This window comes from Papaver somniferum, chromosome 5 (genome assembly GCF_003573695.1).
Source record: "Papaver somniferum cultivar HN1 chromosome 5, ASM357369v1, whole genome shotgun sequence".
Lineage (NCBI taxonomy): Eukaryota > Viridiplantae > Streptophyta > Magnoliopsida > Ranunculales > Papaveraceae > Papaver > Papaver somniferum.
The window spans coordinates 188,965,464-188,981,678 of record NC_039362.1 but is presented as its reverse complement, the minus strand read 5'-3'; the positions used below and the strand labels follow the sequence as shown (position 1 = coordinate 188,981,678).

General features: G+C 36.9%; 2 protein-coding genes across 2 annotated transcripts; both read left to right on the top strand.

Annotated features, from left to right (window-relative positions):
- Window positions 1-5,997: 5,997 nt before the first annotated feature.
- LOC113284019 (tryptophan synthase beta chain 2-like) lies at window positions 5,998-8,786 on the top strand. The gene is made up of 7 exons (XM_026533409.1): window positions 5,998-6,285; window positions 6,406-6,751; window positions 6,903-7,119; window positions 7,234-7,771; window positions 7,852-7,950; window positions 8,045-8,359; window positions 8,466-8,786. The coding sequence occupies exons 1-6, from the start codon at window positions 6,222-6,224 to the stop codon at window positions 8,314-8,316; spliced, it is 1,536 nt and encodes a 511-aa protein (XP_026389194.1). The 5' UTR covers window positions 5,998-6,221; the 3' UTR covers window positions 8,317-8,359; window positions 8,466-8,786.
- Window positions 8,787-11,986: 3,200 nt separating this feature from the next.
- LOC113278349 (amino acid transporter AVT1H-like) lies at window positions 11,987-13,830 on the top strand. The gene is made up of 3 exons (XM_026527211.1): window positions 11,987-12,273; window positions 12,371-12,978; window positions 13,094-13,830. Exons 1-3 carry the CDS (start codon window positions 12,051-12,053, stop codon window positions 13,631-13,633), a joined length of 1,371 nt encoding a protein of 456 aa, XP_026382996.1. The 5' UTR covers window positions 11,987-12,050; the 3' UTR covers window positions 13,634-13,830.
- Window positions 13,831-16,215: the final 2,385 nt, after the last annotated feature.

The following is a 16,215-nucleotide window of genomic DNA, read 5'->3' as shown; positions in this document are numbered from 1 at the left end:
ATTAAAAAGAAGATATGATAGATGCGAACCAATCGATCCCAAGCATGGTATCATAAGTCGAACCAGAGGGAACTGTCAATGTGATTCCTTTGGATTTAAGCTCCTCTCTTACTCTTGCAAGTTCCTTAAGCTGTTTCTGACCAGGTTTCAGACCCATTTAAAGTATGGGAATAAAGAAGAATTTGAGAATTTGAAATCAAGATGATCAGACCAATCAAGATCAAGATGATCAAGACTCCACTTAAAGGCAACAGAAGCGGTGAGATTGAAGTTAAAAAGATGAGATGATAGACTTGAGAAGAAAAGATAGCAGGTGATGATGATGACAATGAAGTGACAAGCCACTGGTAGCAACAGAAGAACAAAAACAAAAGAAGAAAAGTCACAAAGAGGGAGAAGATAGAAGGTGAAAAAGATGATTGAAGACGTGTTAGGGTAGATAAAAGATGGGAAAAATATCGTTTGGTCATTTTTAGGTGGTCCCATGTCTGTTTAGTCCTTTTGGAAAACACCTTTACTGTTTGGTTCATAATTATTTTAAAATATTAAATGGACAAAAGTACCCTTCCGTGTTAGTTTCTACTTAGTTTTTGTAGCAGTGCATTCTTCAAAATGAATTCCTGTTAATTTCTACTTATTTTTTCAGAAATCACCTAAAAAAACATAGTTCATTCCAGAAATGAACTCCATATAAAAACCTAAAAAAACCAGAGTTCATTCTAGAAATGAACTCCATATAAAAACCTAAAAAAACCAGAGTTCATTCCAGAAATGAACTCCATATAAAAACCTAAAAAAACAGAGTTCATTCCAGAAATGAACTCCATATAAAAACCTCAAAAAAAAGAGTTCATTGCAGAAATGAACTCCATATAAAAACCAAAAAAAACAAAGTTCATTCCAGAAATGAAATTCATACAAAAACCTAAAAAAACAGAGTTCATTTATGGAATGAACTGCAACATCATCATCTTCATCATCTTCGCCGTCTTCAACAACAAAACACGAGTTCATCTTCAACAACAACATCTTCATGACAAATCTTCGTCGTCTTCATCATCTTCATCGTCTCCACCATGTTCAACAACACTAGTAGCAAGAAAAAAAGAAGAAAAACGCACAAATCTTCATCGTTCATCATCATGTTCATCATCTTCATCGTTTCCACCATCTTCAAGAACACTAGCAGCAAGAAAAAAAGAAGAAAACGCACAAATCTTCATCGTTCATCATCATGTTCTCCGTCTTCATCGTCTCCATCATATTCAACGACACCATCAACAACAAAAAAGAAGAAAAACACACAAATCTTCATCATTAATCATCATGTTCATCGTCTGCAAAAAAAGAAAGAAAAAAAATGGAGAGGAGAAACCTAGATCTGAAAATAAAGAGGAGAGAGAAAGTAAATCTGAGAATAAGATATTTTCTATTGATTTTTTGTATATATGTGGTCCCAAAAGGATATTTCTGTCACCCCACAATGACAATTACATCATCCATGACATCACCCTAGGACCAAACCATAATTTCTAGGACCAAACTATAATATATTTTCCCAAAAAGGACTAAACAGACACCTGACTGAGTCAACTGGACTAGACTCTCTCCAATATATTATTCCTATGACTATATGGTATTTCCTACATAAAAGATTTTATCCCTTTTCTCGATATATTCTGTGCTACGGGTGCATTTATTAGAAGAACAACAGGAAGAGGCGGTTACCAGTAAAAATGGGAAGAAATTAAAGACGTGTCAATCAGTAAATAGTTAAGTCAACACGTGTAGACAGTTAAACGTAAAATCCGGGTTATGTCGGTAGACTTAAAAAATACGAACAGATGGGTTGATGCGGCGAATTAGGACTTCTCTTACCGCAATTTCCTTCGAAAGAACGATACGAGAAAAGGCAAAATGTGGGTACAAATTACACACACCCTATAATAAGGAGATAGAATCATCTTGATAACAGACGAATGTGATGCATTAAATATATTTCCGCTGACAAAAGCGATGACGTCACCAAGTCACATCAAAAGTGTGAAGACCAGCGCGGTAATTAGAAACCCAACGCGGTAAGGAGAAAGCGATTATAACGCCCTCCCAGATCCAAAAATAAGGGTTTTATTAGCTGTCCTCCAATATGCAACCCCAATAAAAGGGACAAGAAGTCATTGTAAGGAGGGGATCTTTTGGAGAGCTTAGATAAGAATTTTAGGAAAAAAAGTTGTTTTGTTCTCCAAGTTAGGGTTCATAAACATCTCCTTTGTATTTGTCCTAACCTTTAATAAGATGATTTAGAGTTTTTCTTATGATGTCTTAAATTTAGTTCATAGATTTACTTGGGTGTAGGTTGTAGGATTTCCTGCAACTACAACTTGATCACACAGACTTCAACGTTCTTGTTTTAGGACCTTACTTCGGACATGTTCTTGGCCTCACTGGTTCTTTCATTTTGTAGTATTTCAATCCTATTTCCTTGTTCTTCAACGCCAAAATTTTCTGGTCTCAGCTTTCGGAACCTCGTTTAGTTGTCAATGTAGTAACATTTTGTGTTATTTTGGGAGCATTTGGTACTGTACACAATACAGTCCTCAAATCACCTGTCCAAAGCCTAGAAAGAAGACGTGCACATTAAGAGGAAATCCAAGTAATTGTTGTTAATTTTATTTTCTTGCAACGTGAAGCAAGCTGTGTGTTGTTTAAAAAAAATGGCGTGCAATATATATATATATATATATATTTTGATCCGCAAAATTATAGATTAAGGGTAGTCATAAAAAATGGCTAAAGAATACAAGTAAATGAGATCTAAAGGAACTCCAAAGACTCCAAAACAGAGGCGACAAACCCAAATACAAAGGAAAACCGTTAACCCGAAACTAAAATGTTTTCCCAATTTACAACAATTTGATCCGACCTAAAACCCTGCACAAAATTTTCATTGAGACACCAGTAAAAAGCTTGCAACTTGGCTTGAATGATGGATTGCTCTACAGTAGCCACTTTGTTGTTGAAAGCGATATCATTGCGGGCTTTCCATATTGTCCAAGCTATAGCTGCTGGAATTCTTTCCCATAGTTGTTTTCCTGCGGCTGATAGAGACCTTCGTTTCCATCTCTTGAGGATATAATCGAAGCAGTTAGACATCCTCCAAATAGCCCCCCAATTATTAAGGAAATGTTGCCGAATTTGTTTAATATAATCACAGTGGAGAATAAGATGGGAAGTAGTCTCACTATTTTTAGCACATAAATAGCCCACATCTTGAACATCAAGCCCTCGCTTTGCTAACAAGCTGAGGGTTGGCAGCCTTATGTGTAAGACCAGCCATAAGAAGAAGGCTATTTTATACGGCCACTTTGAAGACCAAATCCTAGGATTTGTGACAATTAGGGAACCAAATCCTAGGATTTGTGCAATATAATTTTGGTCACCCGATTTCTTTGCTCTATGTAAATGTATAAAATCGTGAACGCAACACCAAAAATATTTACGAGTGGTTCCTTCCGGCCGTTGGCCATATAATATTGGAACAACCATTTATGAGTTAAACAACAAGAGTATCCGGGAGGAGCTTCGCCGAAACCTAAATCTGAACTCATTTCTTCAAATTAATTAAATGCATTACAACATTGGCTCCCAACTCTTTGAAGTCCCCTTCAAAATGATGCCTGAAGAGAAGTCTTTTGGTGTTCGGACTCCGGTGGTCGTCCAACAAAACACTAGTAACCAATATACATTGGCATCAAAGAAGGTTCTCTATGATATTGGTCAATGGTATATGTAATACAAGTAGTTGATATCGATCTTGCAAGCTGTTTATCTGTATGCTTGAGAACCAATAATACAAAGAAGTGGGGAAGTATTTTGAGAAATTGGGTCAATTATCCAGATATTTTAAAACATGATTTTAATGGACGAGTAAAAATTAGTATGGATGAAATGGACATCAAAAAAATAGCAAGAATGGATTTGGATTCATCCTGGCTTAAACTTAAAAAATAACGAGGATGAAACTGGATGCATCGATGTAAATTAAAAATAAGAAAAAGTCTTTTAAGATGGATAGGATGAAACTGTTTACATCCTGACTATTTTTATATTCTCGTCTATTTAAACAGTATCAAATTTTACATGTCTTTTTTACCTAGAAATTATCGTTATTGATTTAATCGACCAATTTTGTGAAGTATTTTTCACCCCACTATGGAAAAGTTTGATGGGACGGGATAGATGACATATCACATCGCATATGTGATATTTTCTACTCTGTACACACTGTGATTTCAGCTAAATCCATGCACGCACAAAGAAACATTGGACGGGCCCCAAATTCAGGAGAGTAAAGACAACTTAGGCAAGACCTCGGAACAGACAAAAATAAGCGAGAATAAGGACTTTGGTACAAAAAGAGTTCCAAATTGTCATCCAACTATCAAAAGAAGTAGCTACTCGATCGAGAGCAAGGTGTACCGCATTGATGCGATGGTAGTGGTCGTGTGCAGAAAGCTTGGTGCATGATGATGATGGCCTTATAATTTACATGGGGCCGGTCAAGGATATGGATGGAGTTGTTCAAAGATTTTGCTAGTATTTTCCATCCTTGATTATCCTAAGTTGTCCTACATTTCAAATTCGGAAGAAGATTTGATTTTCTTCCTGGATAGTGACACCCACTTGCGAAGTTTCAACTTTCGATCAAGGCGCGCGTGTCTGTTGGATTCTAATTGCACTTGAAATAGTAGCAGTATCACAATTGGCATAAACCACTTCCACAAAAACAGACATCGGTCGCCAGGCCCCGACAAGGAATATGCCCAAAGGGTGCCAATTTGACCATTCAGTATGTGTTGACCACGATAATACTGTATTTGGCTCGTAAATAAATGAGCTTATTAATCAAAAGAGAATAATCTAATGGGAAATCACCCTGGTACATTGACTGTAAAGGATAACTATGTTTACGTTTTGGTGTAAATTGACATTTATGTCTTTTGTGATCATGTGTTTTTCTGCGTTCAGGATGTCAATTCGTCAACACTAAGACAGTTGCTTCAATTCGACGATTTAGTTACTTGAATCATGACTGTTCACGAAATCAAATTCAATAAAAATCTTACCTACTCAAAAATGCCTTAGAATTCAGAATACCACACGAACTTGTTATGCTTGATGTTCAAGTGCAGCAGAAATATCGAGAGTTCACGGGGACAGTCACAGTTAGTAGGGTATATGCATGCCGCAAAAGTTGAAGGGTTGAAGATGGGTTTTGTATGTCGATGTCGAGGAGAGGTGCGGGTGACTGACTGTTTATGGGTAATCTCTGGATACTCCATAAAATAAGTGTCTATAAAGTCCAAAACAAAAAGTGAAGAATACTAAGCCCGCCACATTTGAATTGCCACCTTTAGAATCTAGGGGACTGTGATAGTGGTTTTCCCAAAAGCATTTTCCATGAACAGCTTTCATGTACTCGAATTAAGTGAGCTGATTGTTATCGAAGTGCAAATTTTCCTGGAATTATTTGATTAATCACCTGCTCCACTTGCACATGTCTCCCACACGGCAGGTCATACCAAAAGTAGCTAATACAGTATCTTTATCTTTAAGCATGTTTATGACCATAAAAAATGGCAAAAAATTATAATTTTTTTTAAGCATGTTTATCTATTAATCTAATTGACACTACCAATTTAGTACTGTTAAAAAATCATTCACACATGTAGCTGATGATCTTGTTTGGGAAAATAAAAAAAATAAACATGAGCATATTACATATAAATGACTGGTTGATAAGATTATTGATTTATTTTTAATGAAAAGTTGATAAGATTTATCCACTAAAAAGAATATTTACTACTCATGTGGTGAAGATCCGTATCTTTGTTTAAAAACTGATCACATGCTAATCAGTAGCCCTCTGGTCATTTCCACATTAACCGCATGGTATACGGAAAATATCGTATTTGGATGGTTGAAGAAAAATGGAGTGCTACATGCAAAGTGCAAATAGGGTAAAGCTTAGGAAAAGGATGACCATTTGGCCTTTGGAGAGATCATTGGGACAAAATGTACTTCACAGTTCACACTCAAATGTCCTTAGTATGGACTTATAAATAAGGTTGTCACAAATGATTATTTTTCATATCTACTCTCTTCTACTTCACTCCTACAAGTGAGAATTCTGTTTTTTCACTATTGTGATTCAGTTAATAATGGTAACATCATTTTTGATGACAACTTCATCTCATCCTACTTGCCTGAGGCCTCAAACCACTGGTAAATGCTCTTTATGAATTCATTGAATACCTTACTTTTTCACTAAAATGTGAGTACTCATGATAACTACATCTTAAAAGTTATAATCTGATTTTTACCAATTTGATTAAACTACTGCAGGTAATGAACAATGGATGAGAATAGTTTCAGCAACGAAAAAGCGGACTCAGTTGAAGCTTTCTCCTGACTATTACAATCGAGTAGCAGCTTCAGGAGCAATAATGTGTAGTGCTACTAATAAACCAACCGAGATCCCTCGTCAATGGTATAATATTGTTGCTGATCTTTCAGTTAAACCCCCTCCAGCCTTGCATCCGGAAACTCTACAACCAGTCAAGCCTGAAGATTTATCTCATCTATTCCCAGATGAATTGTTAAAGCAAGATAATAGTACCGAGAGATTTATTGATATCCCTGAGGAAGTTTTAGACATTTACAGTCTATGGCGGACAACCCCGTTACTCAGGTCCATTTTTATATCTTTCTTGATCAATTCTATGTTTCTTTCTTTGTTGACTAGTAAAGGAAAACAAACAAGAAGGCGAGCTCTTGGAAAAAAAAGTGAATGAAATTCTAGAAGAACTGAAACCAAAGTTCTTTTTTTTTTCTCATGACAGAGCCAAAAGATTGGAGAAACTTCTAGGTACACCTGCAAGGATATACTACAAATATGAAGGTGTGAGCCCTGCTGGTTCACACAAACCTAATACTGCAATCCCACAAGCATTTTATCATGCACAACAAGGAACCAAGAAACTTGTTACAGAAACCGGCGCTGGCCAATGGGGGAGTTCATTAGCGTTTGCCTGCAATTTATTCGGTCTCGATTGTGAAGTAATAATTACATATAAAAACACTATTTATGACCGAGCAAAAAAAAAAAACACTATTTATGTTGTGGTTTGTACTTTGTAACATTCTGTATGATCAATGTTTTTCTATATGTAGATCTGGCAAACTCGAGCTTCTTATGATGGTAAACCCTATAGGAAACTGATGATGCAAACATGGGGTGCTAAAGTTCACCCATCTCCATCGGACAAAACTAATGTAGGTAGGTCTATCCTTCAGAAGGATCCATCCTGCCCAGGTAGTGCAGCAATAGCATCCGCCGAGGCTGTGGAAATTTGTACTGAAAATGCAGACACTAAGTACTGTATGGGGAGTGTTCTAAACCATGTAGTACTACACCAGACTATCATAGGAGAGGAGTGTATACGACAAATGGAAGCATTAGGAGAGAGTCCTGACGTGATCATTGGTTGTTCTGGTGGAGGATCTAATTTTGCAGGGCTTGCATTTCCTTATCTCCGAGAGAAACTTGAAGGAAAAATCAACCCTATCATAAGGGCAGTTGAGCCTTCGGCATGTCCTTCGCTAACCAAAGGTGTATATGCTTATGATTCCAGCGATACAACAGGTTTGACACCATTGATGAAGATGCACACCCTTGGCCATGACTTCATTCCTGATCCAGTCCATGCTGGTAAAATATTTCTCGTATTCCGAAATTTATTTCCTCTGCTTCTACAACTCCCATTTTTATACAAGTTTTTCGTTTCACAGGAGGTCTACGTTACCATGGTATGGCACCACTAGTTTCACATGTCTATGAACTAGGCCTGATGGAAGCTGTAGCAATGCCTCAGCTTGAATGCTTTGACGGTAAATAAAAGTTCGGAATCATGTAGGAGATAAATATTAACAAGGACTTCCTCTTTAATGAGATTTCATACTGATATGACGGTGGTTTCTGCAGGAGCTATACAATTTGCCAGGTCAGAAGGTATTATACCAGCACCCGAATCAGGCCATGCAATAGCAGAGGCAATTAAGGAAGCGCTCCACTGTAAAGAGACTGGAGAATCAAAAGTTATATTGTTGCTTGTGTCTGGACATGGTCATTTTGATCTTAAATCTTTTGAGAAGTATTTGCTTGGAAATATGGTTAACTTGTCTTGTACAGATGAAACACTACGGGCATCACTGGTTGGTAGTAATATTCCATCAGGTTTTGAACTGAAGTGTTAAGGTTATTATATACTTGGATAAAGAGAATCACCCGTCTGTGTAGGTAAGATGTTCTACCATTCACTGCTATAATTCTCATCTTCAACTTTTATTAGCTTGTTCACTGTGTTCTCGTACTGATTGCATTTTCACGTCATCATTGCCATCAGACCTTGTGTTTGTGCCGATGATGAAAGACCAAGAACAATGAAGACAGTGTTTGCTCGAGTGTTTAATGTGAAGTGTCAGGGATTTGGAAACTCTGAAATGTTTTAAGTTGTACTGTCCAAAGATTGGTTAATGTTCATTAACCAATCTCATGGATTTTGTTTAGTCTGATAAGTTCTACAATAGTATAAAGGGTTTGGGAACTCTGGAATGTATTAAGTTGAGTCCAAAGATTGGTTAATGTTCATTAACTAATCTCATGTATTAAGTGTGACAAGTTAATGATATTTACAAGAGCTAGTGCGATGTTTGGATGGTTTTCACTGCGAAATTTTAGTAAATTAATGAACAAGGGAAAGCCTAATGTACATGAACAAAGAAAAGTCTAACGTAACAACAGGAAATAACCTTTTAAAACAGGCATTAGCAGCAAAATTTTTTCTTTGATGAACGGTTGTAGTATAGCAAAAGTACATACCGCAAGAAAGTAAGGATTCTTTAGATTGCCGTAAGCTATACAAACCATATATGCAACTCAAGGAACAATAGACGATGATGGTTGTAGTTCCTGGTCGGCCAAACAAAAATCAACCACGTTCCTACTGTCCATATACAATACTATTATAATCAAAGCTTATCTTCTTTCTTGGATTGCGGAAACTCATGTGGGAGCAGAACTAGGCCCTACGCTTCCATACCTAATAACATCTTAGCTCAAACCTATCTATAAAACAGGCTTCAAGCATATAATGAGAAAATCCAAAGCTCTTAACTTCGATGATTAATGAAATTCATATTCGTTTTCTCTTTACAATTAAGGATCAAAAAGAAATTCATCATTTATAATCTCACTCATTCATATGATGAGATCAAAATAATACTCCGATCTATTACATGCGCACGATAGTAACATTATTAACATGTTCACTCTCAACAAATTCATTACAAAGTATTAATAACATGAAATGGATGTTGTAGAATACAAAGTATTAACAACATGAAATCAATGTTGTAGAAAATAGAACTAAAGGTCACTAAGGATTACTAGCTATCATTAAGATTTCATTTTAACTGTTTTTGTAAGGTTTGGTGGGTGAGGGATTTGAACACTAAGGTTCACTAGCTATCATTAAGATTCATTCTTCTAATAAGTATAGTAGGTTAAACACTTTGAAGGCCGCCTTGTGTTTTTGAATACTGTAACTTGTAAAAAAGTAAAAACAAAATAATACTCTTTTTTAGAACATAAATAATACTAAATATGAATTATTGTTCTAAATGAAAAAAATAAAAAATGAATTGATTGTAGCTAAAACAAAAGGCTATGTGCTATAATAAGACGAAGTTTAAGAGACAAATTTGACCAGGACTTCACCTTCAATTAACAATTTGGGTATTCTTGAATAAGTTTTGTGACTTCAATTAACAATTTGGATGTGGATGGCAAGAATTTACATATTTTTGTTGGTATAGTAATTATTCATATACGAACTTGGACTGTCTTAAAGTTAAAACGTGTCTTCTGGTATATCCCCATTACATATTAATTTTATACTCTTACCATGGGACAGAAATCGAATATTAGATACTATTATAAGTTTTTTAATCTTTCGGATTTCTTTTATTGACTCACAAATCGAATCTTCTACCTGCCCTCATTTTCATTAGGTGAAATTAAAATTACTGGTGTTGTTTCGAACTTATTTACTCTGCTAAGAGCGACCGCAGTGGTGCGAGTATAACCAAAGGCCAAAGAGGGAAAAAAAGATTAAATTTTGGGTTTAGTCTGGTGTGTGACGCTATGGTGGAAAGAATAAATTTGGTCAGACGTACATCATACGTTCGCCTGGTGTGGGGCGTGGACTATACCAACGCCTGGTGTGGGACGGGGATTATACGTTCGCTCAGTGCAGAGAAATTAAAAAAAAAAAAATGAAGAAAATGGGGCGGAGGTTTAAGCCCGCCCCATGCAATTGAAAGTTTTAAACAGTGGGGCGTTGGTGTAAACCACGCCCCACACAAAAGAAAAAAAAAAATCAGGCGTGCACTATACGTTCCCTGATATGGGGCGTGGACTATACGTCCGCCTGGTGTGGGACGTGGAGACATCCATCCAAGGAATTGACTCTTGCAGATAAATCTTTATAGTTGGGATCTTCCTGTCCCTTTTCTTGATGGGCGAATGACGGGGATTGAACCCGCGGATCATGGATTCACAATCCACTGCCTTGAACCACCGTGCAAGAAGGTTACCCATAACACGGCTCTCCCACTTAAGTGACCTTCCCCGGGCCATGCATGCTATTCAATGATATTGGAAGACTATACGTCCGCCTGGTGGTTGGGGCATGGACTATACCATCGCTCGATTATATTTGGGTTTAGTCTTGGTCCCAGCCAAATATACTCTGGATTTTAGTCGTCGATCAAAATTTATCGATAATACGTTCCACTAAGTTTGTTCAAAAGACCAAATATTTGGGTTTAGTCGCCCACTGGTATATCCCCATTACATATTAATTTTATACTCTTACCATGGGACAGAAATCGAATATTAGATACTATTATAAGTTTTTTAATCTTTGTGATTTCTTTTATTGACTCACAAATCGAATCTTCTACCTGCCCTCATTTTCATTAGGTGAAATTAAAATTACTGGTGTTGGTTCGAACTTATTTACTCCGCTAAGAGAGACTGCAGTGGTGCGAGTATAACCAAAGACCAAAGAGGGAAAAAAAGATCAAATTTTGGGTTTAGTCTGGTGTGTGACGCTATGGTGGAAAGAATAAATTTGGTCAGACGTACATTATACGTTCGCCTGGTGTGGGGCGTGGACTATACCAACGCCTGGTGTGGGACGGGGATTATACGTTCGCCCGGTGCAGAGAAATTAAAAAAAAAAAAAATGAAGAAAATGGGGCGGAGGTTTAAGCCCGCCCCATGCAATTGAAAGTTTTAAACAGTGGGGCGTTGGTGTAAACCACGCCCCACACAAAAGAAAAAAAAAATCAGGCGTGCACTATACGTTCCCTGATATGGGGCGTGGACTATACGTCCGCCTGGTGTGGGACGTGGACTATACGTCCGCCTGGTGGTGGGGCGTGGACTATACCAACGCTCGACTATATTTGGGTTTAGTCTTGGTCCCAGCAAAAATATACTCTGGGTTTTAGTCGTCGATCAAAATTTATCGATAATACGTTCCACTAAGTCTGTTCAAAAGACCAAATATTTGGGTTTCGTTGCCCACTCGTATATCCCCATTACATATTAATTTTATACTCTTACCATGGGACAGAAATCGAATATTAGATACTATTATAAGTTTTTTAATCTTTCTGATTTCTTTTATTGACTCACAAATCGAATCTTCTACCTGCCCTCATTTTCATTAGGTGAAATTAAAATTACTGGTGTTATTTCGAACTTATTTACTCTGCTAAGCATCACTTTGCTAAAGCACTACTATAAAGTAGTTTGTTAAGGCTGCATACATTGTCCTTTTATAGATATCACCAGGAGCAAACTTATTCTTTTATGCTCTCTCTCCCTCTCCCATAATCCGATATCTGTAAACTGTAAACAAATGAAAGAAACTATCTTATCGAATGGTGATGTTAAGCAAGGTTTCGTACAGAACTCAACTGGTCACAATCAAAGGACCAAAACTGAGGAAGTTATAGTGATTAATGGTGACAACAAGGATGTGAATGGCAAAGATTTACATGTCCTTGAAGATGATAATAGACAAATCAAGGCTAACAGTTCTTTTCTTCATACTGTTCTTAACATGGCCGGGATTATCATAGGTATATATCACTTTTAAGCATCTTCATTTGCTAAGTATATGCGAATTCTTTTTTCTGTGTTCTTAGAAAACCTTCTCTTCTATCTTTTAATTTACAGGACTTGGGCAACTGTCGATACCCTATGCTTTACAAAATGGTGGTTGGGCCTCTGCGTTCCTCCTTGTAGGGTTTGGTGTACTATGTACATACACCGCACATCTACTGGGGAAGTGTCTAAAAAGGAACGAAAATGCAAGACACTACTCAGATATTGGATATCATGCATTTGGGAACAAAGGGAGAACCTTAACTTCAACATTTATATACCTTATGGTCTTCATGGCCCTTGTTTCATACACCATCTCACTATGTGATAACTTGAATAGGATATTTGCTGATAAACACCTTCAAATTCCATGGCTTCATTTATCTACTTCTCAGCTTCTAACAGTTACCGCAGTCTTAATTGCCTTACCTAGCTTGTGGGTTAGAGACCTTTCTACTGTATCATTACTTTCCACTGCAGGTATTTTTATGACACTTCTTATCTTCTCGACTGTGGTATATACTGCCATATTCAGTGGTGCAAAAAGTAATCGAGAAATAGCTGTGCTTCGACTACACAACATTCCTGCAATATCGGGTCTTTATGTGTACTGTTTTAACAGCCATTTCGTTTTCCCTAACATCTACAAATCGATGAAGGATCCTTCAAAGTTCACAAAGGTATAAATGCATACACAGATAGTTTCAATTATGGGAGTTTAATTTTAGTAAATTTATAGAACTGGTTATCCTTTTCTAATTAACCATCTTTTTCCCCCTTATTTGCACGTTTCAGGCATCTATTGTGAGCTTCGCCTTAGTAACAATCTTGTACACGTCCATGGCCTTCATGGGAGCAAAACTGTTCGGCCCCGAAGTAAAATCTCAGGTTACTCTTAGTATGCCTAAACATCTCATTGTTACTAAAATCGCATTATGGGCAACTGTACTGACGCCAATGACAAAGTACGCAATTCAGTTTGCACCTGTAGCAATGAAACTGGATCACAAACTTCCATCCACGATAAGTTACCGAGCAAGGTTTCTCCTTAGAGGTGCTATAGGTTCATTACTACTATTATGTGTCCTTGTTTTAGCTCTTTTAGTACCTTTCTTCCAACATGTTCTTGGCTTGGCTGGTTCCCTTATTAGTATGAGTCTTTCAATCATATTTCCTTGTTCCTTTTACACCAAAATTTTCTGGTCTCAGATATCAAAACCTCAGTTAGTTCTTAATGTAGTTATCATAACATTTGGCGTTATTTTGGGAGCATTTGGTACGGTACAATCCTCAGAGTCACTTGTACAAAGTCTAGAAAGAAGACATGCACAATGAGAGGAAATCAAAATATTGTTCTTATGTTATCGTCTTGTAACGTGAAGCTTTAGCAGTGTGTTGCTAAAAAGATTGTCATGTAATCTTTTTTTACCCTTTTCTTTGCTCTATATATATCGTGAGAGCAAGTACACCAAAAATATTTATATGTAAGTTGTTCTTTCGGGACGTCCGAATAAAGAAGGAACAAGCATTAACGAGTTAAGCAACAAGAGTAATCTAGAAGAGCTTCACGAAACCTAAATCTGAACTCTTTAATTTCTTCGAAACTATCCATTATCATCCGAAAAATGCATTACAGCATTGCCCTTCAATTGTATGAAGTCCCCTTCAAAATGACGCCTGAAGAGCATTTTTTGGGTGTCCCGGTTCTTCAAAAAGATGTTCTACTTTAAGTTGGCTATAAAATTGAATGTCGACAAAACCACTAGCAAGCAATACACATTGGCATCTAAGAAGGTTCTCTCGATATTGGTAGCATATCAAAACAGTTGATATCTTGCTACAGCTGTTTAATTTGTATACGATGACAATTTGACCCCATTCTGCCAAATCCATCCACGCACACTACATGGCCCCCATAACGACGAGAGTAAAGACAAGACCTCCGAACATAGACAAAACAAGGACTTCTGCAAATATCCATCCACGCATACGATATATCCCCATATCAGAAGAAATATATAATTCGATCAATCAATCGGGAGAGAGCGGTTGTCAGCTTCTACACTCCTAACATTAGTTTAAACATTCTCTTGTTTCTTTCAGTCCTGATTAATTGTCCATAAAAGCCGCTGCATGCATGGATGAGATTTCAGTAATCAGAATCGAAAGCGTTGTTGGCACACTAGTCAACTACATCTCATAGTATTTGGATATTGTCGCTTATGTATCGAAGAAAGCAAGAAAACTGAAATGGATGTGACTTGAATGCAGTGAACTACTAAACTGATTCACAACGACTTCCGTGGCTAGCATGAAAGATGAAAAACAACTTGTCTGAAGTGTGGAGAATTAAATTGACGTGGGTCCGGCGAACAATCTGTAAGAACGGTCACCAGTTGCCCAGTACAAAACAAGGTGGAAATATTTGACGGAATTGTGCACAGTTGATGGGATCCATAGATTCTGTATAATAACACTATGCATTCAGATTTCAGCTAAATCCATCTCCGCACACACACATACAAAATCAATTCTAGCCCCATTTCATTGTTATTTAATCAAGAATCACAAAAGTCCATTACTTCAATGAGAGGGACGTGAACATAAAATTCACAAGATTGCTAATAAGGGTGCCAATTTATTTTGGGTGCCAAAATACACATAAAACAAAATATCTATTGCCTTTGGGTGCACAGCTCCAAGCAAATTATTAGCAGCCTTGCAAATTTGTAGGAGTACAGACTAGACACTTCACAGTCCATGTAAGCACCCTATGGTCATGGCGTTCTACCACTCTCATTACAATCTAAAAGAGAGTTCCAAATTGCCATCCAACTATGAAAAGAAGTAGCTACATGAGGGCCGAAAATGCCAGTTGGTAACCCATGGCTTTCATTGTACGGGTCCTGGATTCCTAGATCTAGCTAGGATTTAGATGAGTGACAGGTAAGGAGGAAAACCTTAAGAGAAAATAGGTAAAGGGCACCAAGCAAAGTCGCATCCATAATTCGTCCGACCTCAACATCTAGAATTAAAATGGTCAGAGTCCAAGTTCCAACAAAACGTACATACTAATTCATCACTCGAAAACTATTATTGACAAAAAGTCAGTGTCACAAACACATACGACACAATACAAGAAGCTACACGAAAACTATTATTGACTAAAAGTTTGAAGCACGAAGTGTCAAAGTGTGGATGCTCCTCCATAAGTCACATATAGCTGTGATTGATACAGATCAAATTGGGAGCAAATTTCTTTGTGTGAGAATAGTTGGTCTAAAATGTGTAGGACCTTGATTCATGTACATTATATTTGAAACCTAAGGATTTGATAGCGATATCATATCATATTTTCGCTGCTAAATGTCCATAAATTTACAGTTTAATTGACACGCTTCAGTTGATGGCAACTGTGGCATGTTTTTCAAATGTAAATTTTATTTTGATTTCATCTTTTTTTTTTTTTTTGCTCACAAAGTAATTTTATAAATAAGATGATATTACATTTTAAAGTAAAATGCCCTATAAAAATGTTTTCTTAAATCCTTTTGTAAATATCCTATTATATGCTATTATATGCTATACTAGGTCTCAGCCCGTGTCATAACGGCACGGGCAAAGGATATATGTTTCAAATGTATCCATCGATTCACACATGTCGTAATTGTATGAGAAGAATCGAACCGATCGATCCAGGTCTAACTGTTTTGAGGAGTTGGTTAATAAACATGTTCTTATCCTCGAATCTTTTAATATTGTGTATGTTGCAACTGTAACAATAAAACACTAAAAGAAAGATGTTAGAAGTAAAATTTCTGGAAGCTAAATAAACACTCAAATGGACAGCAAACAGAGGACAGAGTCACGTGTTCAACACGCTGTCCTTAACACAATAGTTGACCGGTGCGCCTCAA

What these genes read in the sequence shown, in the direction of transcription:
- LOC113284019 (XM_026533409.1), top strand. Translation starts at nt 6,222, where the DNA reads ATGGTAACATCATTTTTGATGACAACTTCATCTCATCCTACTTGCCTG. An exon ending in CCTGAGGCCTCAAACCACTG is followed by an intron (nt 6,286 to 6,405) that starts GTAAATGCTCTT and finishes AAACTACTGCAG; the next exon opens with GTAATGAACAATGGATGAGA. An exon ending in TATTCGGTCTCGATTGTGAA is followed by an intron (nt 7,120 to 7,233) that starts GTAATAATTACA and finishes TTCTATATGTAG; the next exon opens with ATCTGGCAAACTCGAGCTTC.
- LOC113278349 (XM_026527211.1), top strand. Translation starts at nt 12,051, where the DNA reads ATGAAAGAAACTATCTTATCGAATGGTGATGTTAAGCAAGGTTTCGTA. An exon ending in CATGGCCGGGATTATCATAG is followed by an intron (nt 12,274 to 12,370) that starts GTATATATCACT and finishes TTTAATTTACAG; the next exon opens with GACTTGGGCAACTGTCGATA. An exon ending in ATCCTTCAAAGTTCACAAAG is followed by an intron (nt 12,979 to 13,093) that starts GTATAAATGCAT and finishes TGCACGTTTCAG; the next exon opens with GCATCTATTGTGAGCTTCGC.